Below are 20,694 nucleotides of genomic sequence, written 5' to 3' on the forward strand. Positions count from 1 at the left end.
TTCTTCTTGGCTTACTTAAAACATTCCTGCCAGTGTGAGATAGTTTCTAAAATAAACTGCTCGAATTTATCCAGCAGATCGCATCGCCTTTTACTAGCATATTTTTTTTTTTTTTTAGATACGCTTAGCAGAAACGAAACGTTGAGTAACAACACGTCAGGCGATTTATATACACTGCACAAGGGAAGCGTGATAACTTAGGATGTTAATCATAAATACTTAAACCAAGGCTATTACAGCTGAGAAGGGCTGCATACCAAAGTTGTTTCACCTAACAAAAACATTGTGGCTGAACTTGGAAACTGACTGTAAAGGACAAGAAATTTTCTTTCTTTTTCTCTTGTCTTGGTTTGGTGGATATTATTCTGTTGCTTTTATGTGTTGTGGAGAACAATATGGTGTTATAGTAAGGGGCTATTACATGCTTAAGTTAAGCATTACGTGCATGGTCAACACACTGGAGAACATATTGGTTTATTCTTTTACTGCGATTCCTCAAGATCTTATTTCTTAGTAGAGTACATACTTTTAAAGTGTAAAAATTCTGGTGTTTATGAAAAATCAAAACAGAAAATGAGATGGATGATAAGAGGAAAGTGAGTTTGATAGCTTGGGAAAAGACAGGAGAAAAGGAAACGTGGTGGAAAAAAGAGACAGAATAATATATATGCAAAAAATGAGAAAGATACAGGTACCTATCATTAGTTTTATATATACAATATGAGAAAAGAAGCGGGATTAGAAGGATGTATATAGAAAATAAAGCAGCAAAAAATAATGAAAATTACTGAGAAATACGCAAAATTAGAATAATATAGTGGAGTCAGACCCCTGCAAAAAGTGCAAAGTAATGAGCTAAAAGCGAGACACTGAGATGTGGAATTACTAAATAAAGATAAAAAATAAGAGGAGAAAAAATAGAGATAAAACAGTGAAATACATAGATTTTAGAGAAATTAAGAGAACTAAGAACAAGAAATTGAAATACATGGAATAGAAAGAATAGGACATAATGGGAAGGAAAGAACAAAAATAAATCAACTAAAGACGATTGAGAGAAGGTTGAGAAAAAAGGAGCAGAAGAAAAGTGTGAAGCAAGGAGGTTTAAGGAAATAATACTTGAAGACTAGAACACAAGTTGAGATAAAAAAAGGAGTTTCATATACTAGAACACAAGTTGAGATAGAAAAGGGAGTTTCATATACTAGAACACAAGTTGAGATAAAAAAAGGAGTTTCAAATACTAGAACACAAGTTGAGATGGAAAAAGGAGTTTCATATACTAGAACACAAGTTGAGATAAAAAATGAGTTTCAAATACTAGAACACAAGTTGAGATAAAAAAAAAGGAGTTTCATATACTAGAACACAAGTTGAGATAGAAAAGGGAGTTTCACATACTAGAACACAAGTTGAGATAGAAAAAGGAATTTCATATACTAGAACACAAGTTGAGATAATTTTGTAATTGTTTCTGTCTTTGTTTTTCATTTCCTCAAGTATATGAAACTCCCTTTTCTATCTCAACTTGTGTTCTAGTATATGAAACTCATTTTTTATCTCACCTTGTGTTCTAGTATATGAAACTCATTTTTTATCTCACCTTGTGTTCTAGTATATGAAACTCCTTTTTTTTATCTCAACTTGTGTTCTAGTATATGAAACTCCTTTTTCTATCTCAACTTGTGTTCTAGTATATGAAACTCCCTTTTCAACGACGTATACGTATTCCATAATTTGTGTTTTAAAAAATGTTTGTATTTCGCGTTATGTACCCCTATTTAAGAGGATATGATATGTATTTCACATTTTGTGTTCCTTTTAAGATAACGACTTGTATTTCACATTTTATATTATTTTTTAAGATAACGACATGTAATGTATTTCGTATTCTTTTTTAAGATAACAACTTGAAATGTATTTCACATTTTGTATTATTTTTTTTAAGATAACGACTTGTAATGTATTTGAAATTTCGTGTTCCTTTTCACATTTGAGATTTAAAAAATACAGGTTAAGACTAAATCAGAATACTTCCTTGCAACACTGAGAGTCTTCATTTACCTGTAAGAAAGGGTGATTAAAAAATATTTTATAGCTAAAAATATTTTCCCAGTCAAGTTAGTATGAAGAAAAAAGAAATTTACTATGTACATGCATAAAGTAACATGAAAAATGACGAGTTTCTGGGACTAGTCAACACGAAATCTATTTCTAGAAAATATAGAAAAGAAAAACAAATAAGACTCCCTAACTGAGCTACAACTAAGCGTTTACATAGCAATAAGGACGCAGCAATTATGTTCTTTAAATATTGTTATACATGTCGCTGTTCGGAAAAGAATTGATATACTTGCATTACCCGTAGCAACACAAGTGGTTACAAGACTGAGTTATAAAACAAACAATAATAACACAGGTACATTGCATAATGGATAATATAGATTCGTTAAGGAAAAATACACAGTAATATTTACCCTCACTTTATCTAATTATATATGCGGAATTCACCCTTTTATATGACACAGTGAGTCATTTTAATATAGGATACATTCTTACTGCTGAGCACTGTCTCGAGATTGACGTCAAATATTTAAATAATAGTTTAAGATTCGTGTTTAAGTATTAGCAGAATCGTTCTTTGTGCTTCACGTGTAAAGGTTGTAAAGAAAAAATCATCTTGTATACTTTCACAACCCACCTAGTGGCGTGAGTAGGCCTATGAAGAACCAGAGAAAATACTATTTGTCCCCCCCCCCTCCAAAGACACAGCTCAACCCTACTAATGTTACGTAAGTTAAAACAAATCACTAAGTTACAATATAAATAAATTAAAATCACGTTTCCGATCGTTTCGTGTAATATTATGGTGGGTGTAATAGTGGAGCCTCTACTTATTGACTCGTTAAAGATTGCCGTTTGTTCACAGGTGGGCCTTTCCCGAGTTAGAACTTTGTATAAGGCACACCCCTCAGTCCCAAAAGTGTTAATTTTGTGTGCCTAACAAGTGAGCCTATACCAGTTGGGACGAAGTATTATCAGACAGACCTATGAACTCAAAAAAGTTTTCATTTTATATATCTCGCAAGCGAATCTTTTATGAGTTGGGTTTGGTGAGGTTACTGTTACGAACTAGTTGAATTATTTCAGTTTGTCTGTGCAGTCTTCAAGAACTCAAAGCTATGGAAAAAGTCTGCTTCACAAAGTTGATGTAGTACAATGTTTAAGATGTCTATAAACTTAACGCCGAGCAACCAGGGGACTATTTTCTTTAAGGCGTAAGTATATAAATAGTGTAGATACGGCCTTTTTATTTTGTGGCACAAGCACAGTTTAGCGTATTTATATACCAGTCATGTTTGAACGCCAAAGAATATCCGTAAAGTAATGGTTATACAATTACAATGTTTATTATTATTTACTTTTAAACTTAAGCATAGAGCTTTAAAACAACAATGACAAAATGGCAGTAGCAATTTTCATCAGTTTTTATAATGATGCAGATCCATAATCCAGCAAAAAGTTCAAACCTACATGATTTTACTGTTTGCTTGTATTCTCCATTTCACTTCGCTGTCCAAACTAGTAAAAATACTCTATTATTTGGCGATACAAAAATATGTATTGTACAGTGTAGTGATGTAGTTACTAGAGGGGTCAATATTTCAACTAAATCAGCGTTAAGAAAAAATTGTAAATATTTAAATGCTTTCATTCTCCGTAATATTTTGTCAGTTCGTGTTTAGAGGGAGGGTAATTTCAATCATTTGTGGAAAAATAACTGACTTTGTTGCTCCAGTTCAAAACATGAAAATATTCTGCAAAAGTACGTGATAAGTTAATGTGTCAAAATAAAAACTCCGTTTTTTATAACTAATTATTCTGCGTAAGTAAAACATGTTAGATAAAAGTTCGTCGAATCACCTTTTACCATTTTAAGAACCCAGCACTGAATTTTGGTTTTGTTTGTTTGACTGTGAAAGATAGTGGTTGGTAATACTACTGGTTTTGTAGGTTTTTACCTTTACAGTGCTCTTTTATTCAATTGTAGAGACTTCTAGTGGTTCATCCAATATTTCCTTGGTTACACATCGAGTACGTGAATTAGCGAGGTACTCATTGAATTATGTCTATAAAATTGAAGAACCCTTTTAACGGTCTGGATTCTGGACCGTTTTATAGATACATTTTAAATGAATATTGGATATAGTTGTTTGATAATTTTCCTTTTAATCAAGGAATGAAATACTGCCTAAGAAGGGTATAACTAAAGTAATAGTTTTCTGCCAACATAACAACAGATGGGGTATTTAGTTTTTCAGTTTTAGAAAACCTGCTAAACAAAACGTTTAAAATATCAGGAAATCAAAACATTCATGAAGTACGAGTTAAGAACATTAAGCAAACACTTGGAATAAATTGTTTTCCGTTGTTTCGACATACCCACAGACATATTTCATTCAATATTACAAAACAAGAACTAGCTCGTTAAAAAGGTAAATGGATCATGGTGCGTAAATGGACCAACCCCGTGGGTTTCATCGATACTAGTCTCTCCTAAACCCCACAACCCACGTAAAATTAGAATATACTTGGGTATGAGACTATCAAACGAAGCAATTAAAAGAAAATTTCATATCGTTCCAACTACTGACGCCATAACACAAGTAAATAAACTTTTAAGGAATGAAGGAGTGAAACTTTCAAAATGTGAATAAAGTCTCATGTAAGTGATATGCTTTAGTAGTAAGTATACCCTGGTTGTTTAAGACAAGAACATCTGAGAACGAGAGTTTGTCATTTTGTTGATTTTCAACAGTAAACTTTGTATTGGGATGTTTACCATTTAAAAACTGGAGATATTCGTTAACCTTCTCAACATTGTTAAACATCACAAAGTGTCATCAACATATCTCCTGTAATACACAAGCTTAAATGTTTAGGCGAGGACTGTAACTAAACTGTGCGTCAACATATGTCTTGTAATACACATGCTCAAACTTTCAGGACAGGACTGTAACTAAACTGTGCGTCAATATATGTCCTGTAATACACAGGCTTAAACTTTCAGGACAGGACTGTATCTAAACTGTGTCGTCAACATATTTCTCGTAATTTACAGTCGTAAAACGTTCAGGAAAGGACTGTAACTAAATTGTGTCGTTAACATATGTCTGTAATACACAAACGTAAAACGTTTAGGACAGGACTGTAACTAAACTGTGTCGTCAACATATCTCGTGTAATACACAAGCTTAAAACGTTCAGAACAGGACTGTAACTAAATTGTAATACACAAGCTTAAAACGTTTAGGACAGGACTGTAACTAAATTGTGTCGTCAACATATCTCGTGTAATACACAAGCTTAAAACGTTTAGGACAGGACTGTAACTAAATTGTGTCGTCAACATATCTCGTGTAATACACAAGCTTAAAACGTTTAGGACAGTACTGTAACTAAATTGTGTCGTCAACATATCTCGTGTAATACACAAGCTTAAAACGTTTAGGACAGGACTGTAACTAAATTGTGTCGTCAACATATCTCGTGTAATACACAAGCTTAAAACGTTCAGAACAGGACTGTAACTAAATTGTAATACACAAGCTTAAAACGTTTAGGACAGGACTGTAACTAAATTGTGTCGTCAGAACAGGACTGTAACTAAATTGTAATATACAAGCTTAAAACGTTTAGGACAGGTCTGTAACTAAATTGTGTCGTCAACATATCTCGTGTAATACACAAGCTTAAACATTTCAGGACAGGACTGTAACTAAATTGTGTTGTCAACATATCTCGTGTAACACACAGGCTTAAAACGTTCAGGAAAGGACTGTAACTAAATTGTGTCGTTAACATATGTCCTGTAATACACAGGTGTAAAATGTTCAGAACAGGACTGTAACCAAACTGTGTCGTCAACGTATCTTCTGTAACACACAGGTGTAAGACGTTTAGGACAGGACTGTAACTAAACTTTTTCTCATGGAAACATAGAAAAAAGTTAAAAAAGGCAGAGTCAAGGCTGGAGCCTATAGTCACCTTCATCGATCTATTCATAGGTTTTACTGTTAATTTAAAAAAACGTGACTGTTTTGTCGCAATACGTAAAAGTGTTTTAAAAACATTTTTATCATACTCTTTACAATTTCATTTTCATCAAACACAAGGTTAAACCAAATATCGATTGTTTCATCTAGAGATATGTTTGTAAATAATGACTCGATATTATAACTAGCGCAAAAAAATCGTAATTAAACTATTTGAAGTTATTGACAAATTCAAAAGTATTTTGAACCAACTCTTTTTATATTTTGTATTTTGTGCAAATTCTTAAAAAAGGGGGTGTCCAAAATATTGCTAATGGTTCATTATAGGTGCTTATATGTTCAGAAACAATTGATCGAACTGGACATGCCTGTTTATGAACCTTAGATAGTCCATATAAAACATCATAAGTAAATCATGTCACAAAACAGATTTTCATTGTTATTAGTTCTGTGGGATGTATTTGCACAGTACGAGGTACCGCGAGGCGGTTTTTCATGGGTCCATGTTTCCACGAGATGGAGTTTCACGGGTGTGTAGCCACAGGAATATGACTACATGCGTACACAGTAGAGGAAGATACGCTCTTCCATATTGTCAAGTTTTTACACAGAAAAAATTGTGCAAAAGTTCGTTTACTGCGAAGATCTTCAGTTTCAGCTTATTTCTTTTTGGCAAACTGTCCTTTCCATTCGTACGCTTTCTGCGCAGGTTTAATATGCATTTCAATCTGTACAGTAACATTATTCACACGTGTGTGTCTTGTACAACTGCTACACTTATCTATTTTGTATTAGTTTAAGGAAATAAGACAGCCGGTTGGATTGTCTGGTTTGAAATTTTCGCGCCAAGCTACGCAAGGGCCATGTGCGTAAAGCTGTCCGTAAATTTTCACAAAGACTCTTGGGTGCACTTTAAATAGTTATCAACAGTTGTGTCAGTCCTTCATTATTGTTTCTGATATTACTTGTCTTTCTCGTTTATTACTTCATTTCTTTAAAATTGTAACTTATCTGATAAAGAGAACTTCCTCCTTCCAGACTATTGTTTTTATCTTTCGCTACAAGGTGGTCTGCGTCTTTGTGCTATCCAAACAGCTTAAAAACGCTGTTAAGTACAGGTTTGATCTGTTACTTCCTGCTGTTATACATGAACCGTTGCTCAAATTAGATAAATTATGAAGTCACGAGCGTTAAGATTAAATATAGAATTGTTTTCATCGTCCAGCCGTGTCAGTTCTCATGACCTATGTATTCCGGGTAGTAAACGGTGTCACTTACATTGAAAAGTACGAGAAGGAGGTTCCTATTTTTAGTGTTTTTATCGTCTGACGGTATCGGTTCTCTTACATGACTTGTATAATAGAACGTTTCAAACACACTGAAAAGTACGAGAAGGAGGTGTTTTTATCATAAGAAAGTTATTTAGTCCTTCAAATAAATCTTGAGACAATAAACATTTTAGGAAAAATTCTAAACTGAAATTGTGGAGGGGAAGCTCCACATTTTGGAAAATGCTAATGACATTAACAATTTCTATTTGAGATCATAGCCCGTCAAATTTATCATTTATGAAGCACGTATTCTCTCTCATGTTTGACAACTACTATACTCACTGTTAGAAGTAGCACCTCCATAAGTAATTCTATATAGTCGGTTACATTTTATAGCACTTCCCAAAATTGGTTCTATATGGTCGTTTACAGTTTGTAGCATTTCCCAAAAATGATTTCATGTAGTTGTAGTTCTTCCCTAGTGTAATTCTATATAGTCGCTTACATATTATGGCACTTCCCAAAATTGGTTCTATATGGTCGTTTACAGTTTGTAGCATTTCCCAAAAATAATTTCTTGTAGTTGTAGTGCTTCCCTAGAGTAATTCTATATAGTTGTTTACATATTATAGCACTTCCCAAAATTGGTTATATTTATGTACAGTTCATAGTATTCCTCAAAAATAATTCTACAAAGATTTTACAATAGTAACACTTACCAAACATGAACACATAAAGCTGTTTACAGATCGTAGCACTTCCCAGATGTGACTCTACATAGTCGCAGTACTTTTCTAAAGTAGTTCTGTATTCGAAATCTGAAAATCGTATAATTTGGAGCAAACGTTTCAATCAATTCGTTTATATTGAGATAATAAATGTATTTATTATTATCATCATGAGTTCCAGAGTCCCAATTTTTACGATAAGTATGCTAATATTCAATGTCCATCAAAGACAAATAGATGGAATTTAAAACCTAAACGGTACATGGGCTAAACGATCAGGTCAGTGACTCCTAGTGTTCAGGTACAGAGCCTCTTGTTTGAACTACTGACCATTCAGCAACACCCGTTTCCACAAGAGGCTGCGTGGTTCTTTGAACCGAATAACAAAATTAATTGTCACTTTTAAAACGTGCCTACAGTTGAAAGTGCGAAGCGTGTTCACAGGTATCACAGCTCGAGCCTTGGACCCGCAGCTCAACACGCCAAACTCCCATCTAAGACAGTAAATTTTTAACTATAACTCGCAAATAATTTCATTATTCTTAATTTTCACCGGCGTATGATTTTACAAAGTAGGAAAAAAAATGTTTTTGATTTTCTAGCAGATTAGCTATTTTTAAGGCGATGAAAGTTTATTGTATCAGCCTAAATTTAATTTACGGTTTGAATATAAACTGAACTTAATTTCAGCATTATTCATAATATTAGTTATTTTTATCAGCACTTTTAGAATTAATTATATACGGACGTAATAAGTTAAAGTGAAAAAAAAAAAAACTGCGAAGGAGCTTAGTTTACTAGAAAATGTCTCTACTACTGAACGAAAGACCCGGGTTCGAATATTACTGCAGCTCAGTTTCACTTTTAAACAAAAAATCGATATTTATATTGAAGTTTACTAAATTGTTTGCAGGAGATACATTTTTACGGTCAAAACTAGTGCATATATATATAAATATCGTGGTAATTACAAATCACAACGGGAAAGACAAAACAAAGAATATATATCGTACGAATAAGATGCAAACTATATTGGAATTTCGGTCACATGTTAGTGATCAGTAACATATAAAAAAAAGTTTTACTATTATTATCATAAAACATCTAATCAGCATTCATTTTTTTTGTCGTTTCAAACTTTGAGTTGCCTAAGATTATTTTGATCCCTTATTTCTGCGGAACGTTACATGTTGGCTAACTTCCATTTTTTTTTGTACCAACAGGATATCCGTCCCTGTTGGTTTGTATGTACCTTACTGTACGGTGAATATTATATTTGGACAAGAAGAGTACTTTTTGTACCAACAGGATATTCGTCCCTATTGGTTTGTATGTACCTTACTGTACGGTGAATATTATATTTGGACAAGAAGAGTACTTTTTGTACCAACAGGATATTCGTCCCTATTGGTTTCTATGTACCTTACTGTACGGTGAATATTATATTTGGACAAGAAGAGTCTACGAAATTATGACCTAACTAACTATAAATAAATTACTTAAACAACATAAAAAAGAATACTTTAGCATCTACACTATGCGTTTTCTTGAAGTTGTTTGCTCATTACAATAAGCTAGACAGTGTATTACACCGATAAGAGTACTGAAAATATGAAAAAAAAAAAAAATGGAATAGTAAATCAAAGTCGCTGTGAAGTTGTTAATGCTTAATTTATCATCCACTTGTTGTTAAAGTTCTTAAAATGTTTTTTTCCTTGCAAAGCTGCATACTGGGCCTTTTGTGCTGTGCCAACTGTAGGTATCGATACCCGACTTTTAGTACTTTGTAGTACTTCCCAAACATGACTATATACAGCTGTAGCATTTATAGTCGTTTACAATTCGTAACACTTCCTAAAAGTGGTTCTATAAAGTCATTTACAATTCATACCAGTTCCTAAAAGTAGTTCTATCAAGTCGTTTAGATTCTCAGTGCTTTCCAAAAATGATTCTACATAGTCAATTAGAGATCGCAACACATTAAACAAACGTGACTATATATAGTTGTAGCATTACCCTAAAATGATTTTAGATAGTCGTTTACAGTTAACAACACTTCCCAAAATTGGTTTTATATAGTCATTTACAGTTCGTAGCACTTTCCACAATTGATTCTAAATAGTCATTTACAATTCGTAGCATTTCTCAAAAATGACTTTATAAAGCTGTTTACAGATCGTAGCACTTCTCAAAAATGATTCTATACAGTCGTTTACCGCACATATCACTTACAGTTCGTAGTACTTTTTAAAATGGATTCTATAAAGTTCTTTCCTAAAACTGATTCTATATAGTCAATCATTGTAAGTAACACTCCACAAAAATGATCCTGTAAAGCTGTTTAGAGACGGTAACAATTCCCAAAGTAGTCCTATAAAATTATTTACAGTTCGTAGTATTTTCCAAAAGTGACTCTATATAGTTGAAGCACTTCTTTAAAGTGATTCTGTATAGTGGTTTACAGTTAGTAGCACTTCCTTAAAGTGATTATATAAAGTTTTTTATTACTTTTTAAAGATTTTTAGTGTTGACTGAAGGATGGAAACAATTTTCAATTAAGACGACAAACAACATTTATTTGGAGTTGCTTGTGGTCTTGAAAATTGTTCCTGAAAAGTATTTTTACGTTTCTAACATTTTTCAAAAGTGATTCCATATAGTCATTTACAGTTTGTAGTACTTTTCAAAACTCATTCAACAAAACTATTTACATTTCATAGCACTTCTCAAAAATGATTCTACACTGTCGTTTACAGTTCATAGTACTTCCAAATAGGGATTCCATAGTCATTTACTATTCGTTGCACTTCTCCACGTTTTCTACAGAGCTGGTTAAAATAATACTACAAGGTTTTTTAAATTTTGTTGCACTTCCCAAAAGTGATTCTATACAGTCTTTTGCAGTTCGTAATACTTTTCAAATGTGACTTTAGTCTTTTCTGCATTTATTCGTTTGTTTATGCTATATTTAAACTCTATATCCTCTTGATAACATCCATTGTTCTTAAGAGAAAGAAGGTTTTTAACTTTCATATGTTATCAGTCTTGAAAGTCATGAAAGTGTGCTGTTTTTAGTTTTTGGGTTATTTATTATCAAGCATATTATCAAAGTTTAGTAACATATGTTATAAGTCATGCAAAGGGAAAATTTAATTGTTAATAATAAGATAGATCAGTTTGAGATGTTGTAAACGGTTAATTAAAATGATATACAATCAAAAAGTTCGAAAATGAACAAAAACTTGGTTCATTAAAACATCGCCAACAGCAAAATTATCGAACTGATGATTTCATGACTATTATCTAAATCTGATATTGATCAAAATTAATATTCATTTGTCTTTCAAGCTGTATTGTAGTTAAGCTAAACGTTATATTTCGTTAAATGCTACTATAGAACTGTGTTCACTAAAGTGCATTTCACTTTTACTAATATCACTTTTATTAATTTGAAGTAAATTTTAATAATAAGCATAATCTGAAGAAAGTCAAACATTTCTTATTAGAGGTTCTATGTATGATAGTATATTCAGATTTTTCATTTGTCTTACCATAATAACATAAATATTTATACTTACCATTATGATTCTGGACACTGTCCTTATCACCATCCACATTGCATATTTCACTGGCTGTTTCGGCAGGTGATTCGTTGGAAGGCATTACTACCACTGACGTAGTTGGTCTTGATCCTACAAATGATGACTCCATCCACATTACATGCTGTGGAGAGGAAGAGTTTTGGTTTTGGTTGGTGTTAGAGGAAGAATGTGGTACATTAGGACTAGTGGTACTAGTGTCTTTCTCTGACTCTTTGTCAATGATAGAATCCCCGCTGCAAATACTTTGAATTTGAATATACGAAAATGTGTCCTCCTCGCGGTCACGCTCATGCGGACTCTCGAACTTATCATGAATATTTTGCTTAATAAATGTCGGTAAAGTGTCTGGTTCTTCCAAAGCCATTTCAATTTCTCCCCGGTAACCGTTCAGAACATTTTTCCGTTTCTCACTATTCTCTTGCGGAAGTTTAGAGCTCACAACCTGAGGATCATCATTTTCTTGCGGAAGTCTAGAGCTCACAACCTGGGGCTCATCATTCTCTTGCAGAAGTCTAGAGCTCACAACCTGGGAATCTAAATTCGTAGTGATAACTTTAAGATTTTCTTCTTTTTCCTTTTCGTTTAGATAAGCGGATTGAGAATGATCTGTTCCATTGTCAACAGAACATTTCCAAGGTGAATTATGAATTATAGGGATTTGTTGTGACAAAGAAATATCTTTCTCTTGTGAATTTCTTTGCTTGCTATACTCTTGGTAAGAGTTCTCTCTAACTGGACTATCAGTAATAAATGTTTGATAAAGTGAATTGCTGGGGTCACTTACAGACACAGATACGTTGATGGGTTCGCTACTTTTTACTAGAGAGTCATAAAGGCGTATTAAAGAATTTCGGAAAGTGGAGTCGTTTTCATCCGAGTTTCTTATCTGGTAGTGGGGAGAACCATTGTCAGTTGATCCTGAGGACTTTTGACTAACTTTTCTAATGTAAGAGGAAGAAAGAGATGCTTTTTCCAACGAGCCACTTTGGCTATTTCTCGCCTCCGTGTCACCTTTAGGGTGATTCGTCGGGGGAGGGGCCTGTTCTGGCCTCGTATGATCACTTATTTGTTCCAAAATGTCAGTAAAGTGACCATACTTACTCAGTTGTTCGTTAAGGTTTGTAAAGAAATTACTTTTTTCCACATTTTTTACTATTTGACTATGTGGAGAAGTATGTGTTTCGGGCTTGTCCATTAAATGGGAAGTAGCTACATGACCTTCTCCGAGGCTCCGACCAGGCGATACAGGTCGGCTAGTGGTTACTGGAGTTGACAGAGCTGGAGAAGGGGCTTCTGAAAGATTGCTGCCAGGAGATAGACCAGCTGCTGCTCTCCATCCTAAGTAAGGTTGTTTAAAAGAACGGTAAGCTGGCCACCCTGATACAGGAGCGCTAGTTGACGACAAGCGAGAACTACTCCACCTGGACAATGAGTATGAATCAGCAGGAGACACTGAATCTGTACTAGCTCCTGTCAGACTTTCTCGTGATGATCGAAATGAACCCATATAACGCCAGTCAGCAGTGTTCATTTGATCAGGGGTTGTCAAATTTCTACCTGAAAAACTAGTGGACGCTAGGCTAGACGAAGATGTGGTTCTTGATCCTAGTCCCTCCCACCGTGGACGTTGTGTTCCTTCGTCTCTCTTCAAAAGCGTTCGTTCCTGTGATAGTTTACTCCAAGGAGAGGTTCTATACCATTCTGGGACATTCAAATTTTGCAAAGACCTCTCTATACGCAATTCGTGCTCAGATTTGGTTTTATTAGTATTCAATGTATTTTCTGGAGGTAAAGCAGCTAGCCTATTATCATCATCCAACAGGAAATCCATGCTTCGAGCTCTTGAATTGTCTTCCATGCCACTAGCAAAATGTATTTGGCCCTGATCACCCAATGTAAGCATACTGTGAGCGTGAGACTCGTTATTTAAACTATTTTCTTGGCTTGAACTATCAAGATCTGTTTCACACACTTGTCTGCACTCCAGTGTGTCAATATCTGTTTCTAAATAACCCAAGCTCTTGCTTCTTCTTCTCAGTGTTTTCTCCAGCTCACATCGTTCTTTATATTGAGCCAGTTTCTGATTATAAGAAGGCCAGACGACATTTGAGTCACCTGTATGCCGATGAGGCTCAGAGCTACTGCGTTCTGCGCTACTTTCTTGCTGACTCGGACCTTTAGTAGCTAGAATTCGATCAATATGTCTCCTACTGCTGCGTGCTGACCTTTCTAGAGCCACAAGATTCGGAGTGCTCCCTATAAGTCTGGCTCTTTCCACTTCAGTAGAACGTCGGAAAGATTTAAACCTTTCTTTATTGACATCTTGACTTACATTATCAGACACAATCCCTTCACTGCTCTGAACAGTGTCTAAAAACTGTTTCCGCGCAACAGCAATACGACCCTTTATTCCAAAGTGTGTTCTATCACATCCAACATTCTGAAGTTGTGGTGGCAGTGGTGGCTTTGTAGCATTGCCTTTTGTTGCAGATTTAAAGCCAGTAATACGCTCGATTCTATCAGCAGAACCTTCCTGAGGTAATGGTGACGAAAGAGGAGATAAAGATGTTGGATTTCGTGGTTTCTGACATTCAGCGACGGGTTTCAAATTCAGTAAATAATTAAAGTTTCTTTCGACTTTATTTCTTGAGCTGATGAAACCCTGTCTTTCCTGGGTTTTAGAATGTGTAGATGTTAAACTGCTGGAGATGTAATTATGAGATGATGATGGAAGAGAAAGTTTCTTCTCTGCATGAATTAATGAAGGATACTCAGGAGTAACACTCCTTCCACACCTATTCTCTATACAAGATAATTTATCTTCATTCTCCTTAGATCTTCGGGTTTGTGAATGCATTTTTATTACACTTCTCTGGTTACAGGGTGGTTTTTGTTCTTCTAGAGGTATGACAAAGTTCGGGTTAGGAAGTTCAGTTTCATTTTCTTTTAAACATTTATGCTCTGGTTCAGGAGTTAAAGTCACAATATTGACATTATCATTTTCAACTTTGTCGGTTGGAATCACAATTGTTACAGCCTTGGGGCGACTAGTTTCGCCACCATACTTCCACGTGGTAACATCAGACACCTTATTGATGTTGCTAGGCGACAATAATCGATTGTTTACATCTGCCAACGTCACAGTTGAGTTGGTATTAATGGAAATAGAACCACTATGTTTAAATGACGAACCTTCTGTTATCAAATTCGGCGGTCGAACCTGTCGTGCTTTGCCAATGGTTAGCAAACGAGCTGGTTTTGGCGGAGGTTTTGGTTTAGTCAGTCCACTTGGAAGTTTTACTATAGACTTAGTAAAAGAAGGGACGACGGACGCATGAACTTGAACAACTTGTCTACCAACTGATATTGGTTCTTGAGCTAATTCCTCTTCACGCTGAAATGACTTCGCTATGTTAGACATTTTCAGGGATGAAAATTCACGATATTTTGGTTGTTTTATTTGTAGCTGTTTATCCTTGCTTGACTTTGGTGGCATTTGACCAGATTTATCGCAATTCTCAAAACTACAATCTATTCCTACATTATCAGTATCAGAACATAAGTACTTTTCAGCCATATTGTTACAACTATCTTGTAAATGTTTTAGATTATTACCTTGTTTTTCCTCGATTAACTTCCTTGAAATTTCTTTTTCTGTCTTTACATCACCTTTATTCGGATTCACATATACATAAGGAATTTGGAAGAGCAAGGCTGGCTCAGAATGGCTTCTGCGGAGATGTTTAAACCTATGGAAATTGCTGATAACTAGAAAAGCATCATCAAAGCTCGCATCCAACAACTTAGAGATTTTTTGGCATGACAAACCACATAACTTCTCTGTTTTGTTCGTTACTGTGAACAGAACGTTAGAAACGTCTGGTAGTGAAAACGCCAGAAGGTTGTTCTTAACCAAAATATGGCTTGGAGCATTTGCACACGTTTCTCTTCGAGACGTGACGCGAGTTAGAGACCGTCGAGGGTTGTTAGTTTCAACAGAGGCGCTGGCTGAGGCAGTTATGACATCAGTAGTCACTTTATCGACAATACGGTCTTTTTCTATTTGAGAGCTTGAAGTTATGGAGCAAGAAGTGATGGCTGTTGTCAATGGAGAATTACATTTCTTCCAGTCATTCGATTCACCACTAGCACTTTTCTTTAAATTCCTACTTGTAGGCTGAACGCCTGCAGCTGCTGGTGTATACTTTCCTGGCTTCCCTTCAACTGGGCTTGGCTCTAAGTCCTCCCTCTCAGCGGCACAAAGACGTCCCAGATTTAGAAACGCATCTGTGCTATTCTCTACACGGTCAGAAACGAGTGCTTCCGAAGACCATGCATTCCTTGGCATAGCGTTCACTTTCCTACACAAAGGGGGAAAGTCACGCAGCAGAGTAGGGTCATGAAGGTCACTCTGATACTGTAAGGATCGTGTTTCAACACCCTCACTTACAACGTCTAAATTAGTTTTGCAGTTATCGTGAATCGTACGAGATGGCGCCACATATTGTGCTACTTCACGGTTTACTCCGCTAAGTACGATCGTTAAATCATCGCTTTTACGTTGTTTTTCATCATCGCTGCGATGATGTGATTGTATTGATTCACTTTCCACATAATTAATTTTTTTTCGATCTATGTTAGATCTGACGGTTACAGTTTTAAGAGCAGAGCAAGTTTCACTGTCGTAGAAATGAGTATTTTTCAAATATTTTTCAGTGTGCCGATGCCTATGGTAACTATGATCATGACACGTTGATGACTGAGGTTCTACTAATCCTTGGGAAACATCTTTGTTTTTATCATCTCTTAAAGCACTGTTATTATAAGGTGTGTTTGCATTCTCATTATTATGATTGGTCTCCTGGTCTGAAATTCTTAAAAGTAATTTACTTGACATACCACCATATTCCTTCTCTCCATACTGTGGAGTAAAAGTTACGCATGATGTTAAGACATGCTTACCCTTAAATAATGTGTCATCAACACTTACCAAATTTTCGTTCTCAGATACATCTGGTTTAAACGATACGTCCAGAGGTGGACATACATTTCTCATTTCTTCATGTTCTTGCTGACTGCTCACAGTGGTGTACTCTATCGGTGAAATTATTTGGTGTTCACTACTTCTTATCTTGCTATCTTGTTTTTCTGTCCTTAAACATCCTCCTTTTCCATCATATGTTCTTTGGTCGTATCGCAAAGGATTGAGATTTTGAATAAATCCAATTTTAGGGTTCTCTGGGCCATTTCTTCCTTCCTTGAACAACATATTTAGTGGATGTAGATCCTGTTCTTCACATTTACTTTTATCCTGAGTTTCTCCCCCATTGTCTACCTTAGGTGATTCTCCTTTTTTTGTATTCTCTGTCATACTTTGCTCCATAATTTCACTGATCTTCCTGTTTTTATCTTCACCCTTCTTTGACTGACTGGCTATTTTCCTAGATTTTCCGGAAGCACGACAAATTATCGGTTTAGTGATGTCAGTCTTACCTTTTGTATCCCTGTGGTTTTCGAAAGCTAAAATATTGTTCAGTTCTGTATTTTCCTGTTCACTTGAAAATTTTGAACTTGGTCTGTAACTGTTGATTAGGTAGGGTTTCATCCATTGTTCACCTTGAAGCGATGTGCTTTGTTGACTACAATTTGAGGGTAAAATGTTATTCGAAGTGAGCTTTTCTCCGTTCAGTTTCAGTTTTTGTGAGTGAAGCAGACATTCAGAGACTGGCCATGTCTCACTTGAACAAGTGTCTGTCTCTTGTGAATCGATATTACAGCTTTTGGCTTTACCATCAGTAAGTGATGCACAGGAGAAGACATGATCTGTTGACCATTTGTCTACACGCTGATGAATATCTGTGACCGTAAATTTAATATTGGAGTCGTCATGCTCATAGCTACCTTGCTGATCAGAAAAACCTACGTTTCCTTTCCAAGCAGCCTCAGCGCTAAACTCTGTATTGTTTTCATGTAAGTTACATGTATGATCTTTGAAGCGTTCCTTAGCTGGCGCTTGCGTGGTTTGTTCAATCAATAGTCCATCAGTAGTGGTGTGTCTTAATAAGACTTCCTGAAGTGCGGAATGTGGTAACCACCTGTTCCCAGGCATGTTTTCAGTAGCTCGTGCCTTACTATGTGCACAGAGTTTCACGTTAGTGTTTTGCATATTGAACAATTCTCTTAAATAACTAGTTGTTCTTGACACTGGAGTATCACAAGGGTTCAGGGCCAAACACGTGCCAGTACCTGAGTCACAGTCATAACTAACAACTTTCCTCTCAGTATCAGTTGTGTTGAAACTAAAAAATTCTTGATCTTTTCTTACTTGCGAGAAAGAATCATTGACTGCCATTTTTATTTTGCTACATTCGGATTGGGATATTATATTTTTCACGCCGTCTTTTGGCTCATTAATATTAGAGTATGTCTTACATTTCTTTTCCTCGCCCTTTTGTTCTATTAATTTAACGTCATGAATTTTTTTTATTTCGTCTTTGAGGCAGACATGTTGTTCGGGAACTGAAACACTTGTATCTGAATTTCCTTCATTCATGCCATTTGTAACTCCTATTTTAGTGAAAGATTCCCTAGCGTCTGAGAAGCAACCTTCATTCGTGCACTTAAATGTTACGTCACTGTTGAAAAATGTAATACTTTTGGTTATATTTTTGGATTCCTTTTTAGATTTAACTTTTTGAACATCTAAAACGTCTTTATTATTTTCAGAGTGTAATAAATGATCGTTTTCTTCGATCTGGCAAAGACTATTTTGTACTTTAATATCAAAACAACCTTCTGTAGAGAATTCATGATTCCACCAATCACAGAACTCTCCAGCACTTACCTCTCTTCCTTGTAGAATCGGGGATCCTTCAAATGATCTCGTTAAGTTGGAGTCGTTAGAACAGTTCAGTTGTTTTGCCATCTTCCTAGAGTTTGAAAATCTTTCTTTTTTCAACAATTCAGGCGAACCTAATCTTCCTAAATTATGTTCTCTTCCATCGCTGAATGCTGAGATAAAAATTTCATTTCGGTAATCACGATTTTTCTCTAATGATAGTTTATCATTGTAGTTTTGTAAAACACCTTTGTTGTTGTTTGCATAAGTTCCAAGATTATCCGATAGAGTCTCACAGCTCTGTTTTTTAACAGCAGTAGAATAATCTACTACACTAACCAGGGAATTGGAAACAGCTGCTTTTGAGAACATAGTGTTATTTTCTGGTCCCAAGAACAGGCTATTATCAGCTTTTTCGGTTTCATGGCTTATCGGATAAGTTTGATTTCTGTCTTTAACACTTAATGTCGCTTCGTGCGAGTTATTATATTGAAGCAAATGAAGATAATTTGAATTCATCATGACATCTGTGGAACTCTGTGTATCCACAGTAGTTTTATGGTTTTCAAAGTCCTCGAAGGAAAATTCAGCGAGGACTGCACGTTCTAATGAAGAAAACTCTGAGAGATCTGATCCGTCGTCATCTGACATATCTGAGAAATTTTCGTCGTCATCCTCACTTTGATCAGTTATAGAAGTGTCCGAAATACAGTTAGGTTTGGCAGTCCTTTCCTCATCGCTGTTTTCTCTTATCCATTGCTGAACACTTTGACAAGTTGGTAATAATCCCCATTCCTGTCCATCGTTTTGGCGACTACTGTGTAAACATAGGTTAGATTGTGACAGAGGAATATCCATGGTTGCCACAACATCCTTCTTTTTTGGTTTAGAAACAGTGTGGTCTTTGCGTGATAGCTCCAGTAAAGTGTAGTCATAATTTAAATCAGAATTGCTATTTTCTCTTGATTCTCCATAGCCAACACACCAATTATCATCACTCTGGCTTTTCAAGTCTTCTGACGTCTCTTCTTCAATTGTCTCCAGAAACCGATACCCTCCAAACTCGTCGTAATCAGCTAAATCGCTCAAGCAGTCTGATTGCTTGTGAACGTATAGCAGGATCAGATTGGGGTCTTCGACTCCGTATGTTATCATCTCACCATCAATATGCGCTGTATGCAGAAAACAGTCAGCCAGATCATCCTGCTCTTGATGATAAATGTTATCCCAAGAAAATATATTTTCTTCCTTTTCGGGAATTACTTGAAGAAGAGTCGAGTTCAAGCACTTTTCATCAAGCGTCGACATAATGTATGCATGAAACGAACTATCACTAAGCTCACCTGTCCGTGAACACACACAACTTGTGTACAATGAAAAGCCGGGACTCGCCGCTAACAGCGCTGCCCGCAGCACCACGTGTGTCTGTCGTGATGAATCATTAGTCTTGTCTAGAACAGCACTGAAACTCGTCGACCAATCAGTAGCCACTTCAGGACGCCTTGCGCTGCTTGCTGGAACTGATAACTTCCCGTGAGCATAGCTTTTCTAGTTCACTTTCCTAACAATTGAATACAAAAACTGGCGGATTTCCACAAGTGTTATTTATTAATGATCGACAACCTCTCCCTCGACTTCTGCATGCAACAGATGGCTAGCGCTCCAGCTGTTATCCAAGTAAAGAACGCCTTGAATTCATTTACGCACCCTACAAAACCAGTGTTCATTCATAAACATATTTGTCATATACCTTATGATAGTTACAACACTACGTGGATTTGTCAACAATACAGAGTCAGCACACCCACCAATAACACAGACTCTGTTGATTTATGCAGCTTTATCGTGTTAATGAGCGTAGTAACACCCTGGAAAGAAATACTGCTTGATATTCCTGCAACAAAGGCGTTTACCTTGAGGAACTAACCGAGTTTTACATTACCCGTTGTGTTATATACTTGCCCCTTTGTATTAAGGTGGTATCCAACAAGAAACGCGCAAGGCTGCATGATAGGTAGCAACTTTGTTCATTACTGAAACAACGTTGATAACAATGGTTTGTTTTATTTTGTTATCGGTCCTTGACTCTCAGCTTTGTAGGTGTCGCATACCGTTTCTTGTTTCGCTTCAATAGTGCCAGTTGCACCACATGCTATACATGGCTGCTTCCAAAATGACAACGTGTTACGTTTCTCGTTC

The 20,694-nt window shown here is 35.7% G+C and overlaps 1 protein-coding gene across 5 annotated transcripts in view; it reads right to left on the reverse strand.

Moving 5' to 3' along the window:
* LOC106462121 overlaps nucleotides 1-18,770 on the reverse strand; it is a 57,449-nt gene extending 38,679 nt beyond the window's left edge. For 4 of the 5 annotated variants that reach the window (XM_022389261.1, XM_022389264.1, XM_013922010.2 and 1 more), the window contains exon 1: nucleotides 11,634-18,639. In XM_022389261.1, the coding sequence (XP_022244969.1) occupies nucleotides 11,634-18,582 (6,949 nt within the window). In that variant the 5' untranslated portion in view covers nucleotides 18,583-18,639. Of the gene's footprint in view, nucleotides 1-11,633 lie in introns of all 5 variants that reach the window. The other variant, XM_022389263.1, reaches the window with a different exon arrangement.
* Between the last annotated feature and the right edge of the window lie 1,924 nt (nucleotides 18,771-20,694).

The sequence above is a fragment of the Limulus polyphemus genome, unplaced genomic scaffold (genome assembly GCF_000517525.1).
Source record: "Limulus polyphemus unplaced genomic scaffold, Limulus_polyphemus-2.1.2 Scaffold1098, whole genome shotgun sequence".
Lineage (NCBI taxonomy): Eukaryota > Metazoa > Arthropoda > Merostomata > Xiphosura > Limulidae > Limulus > Limulus polyphemus.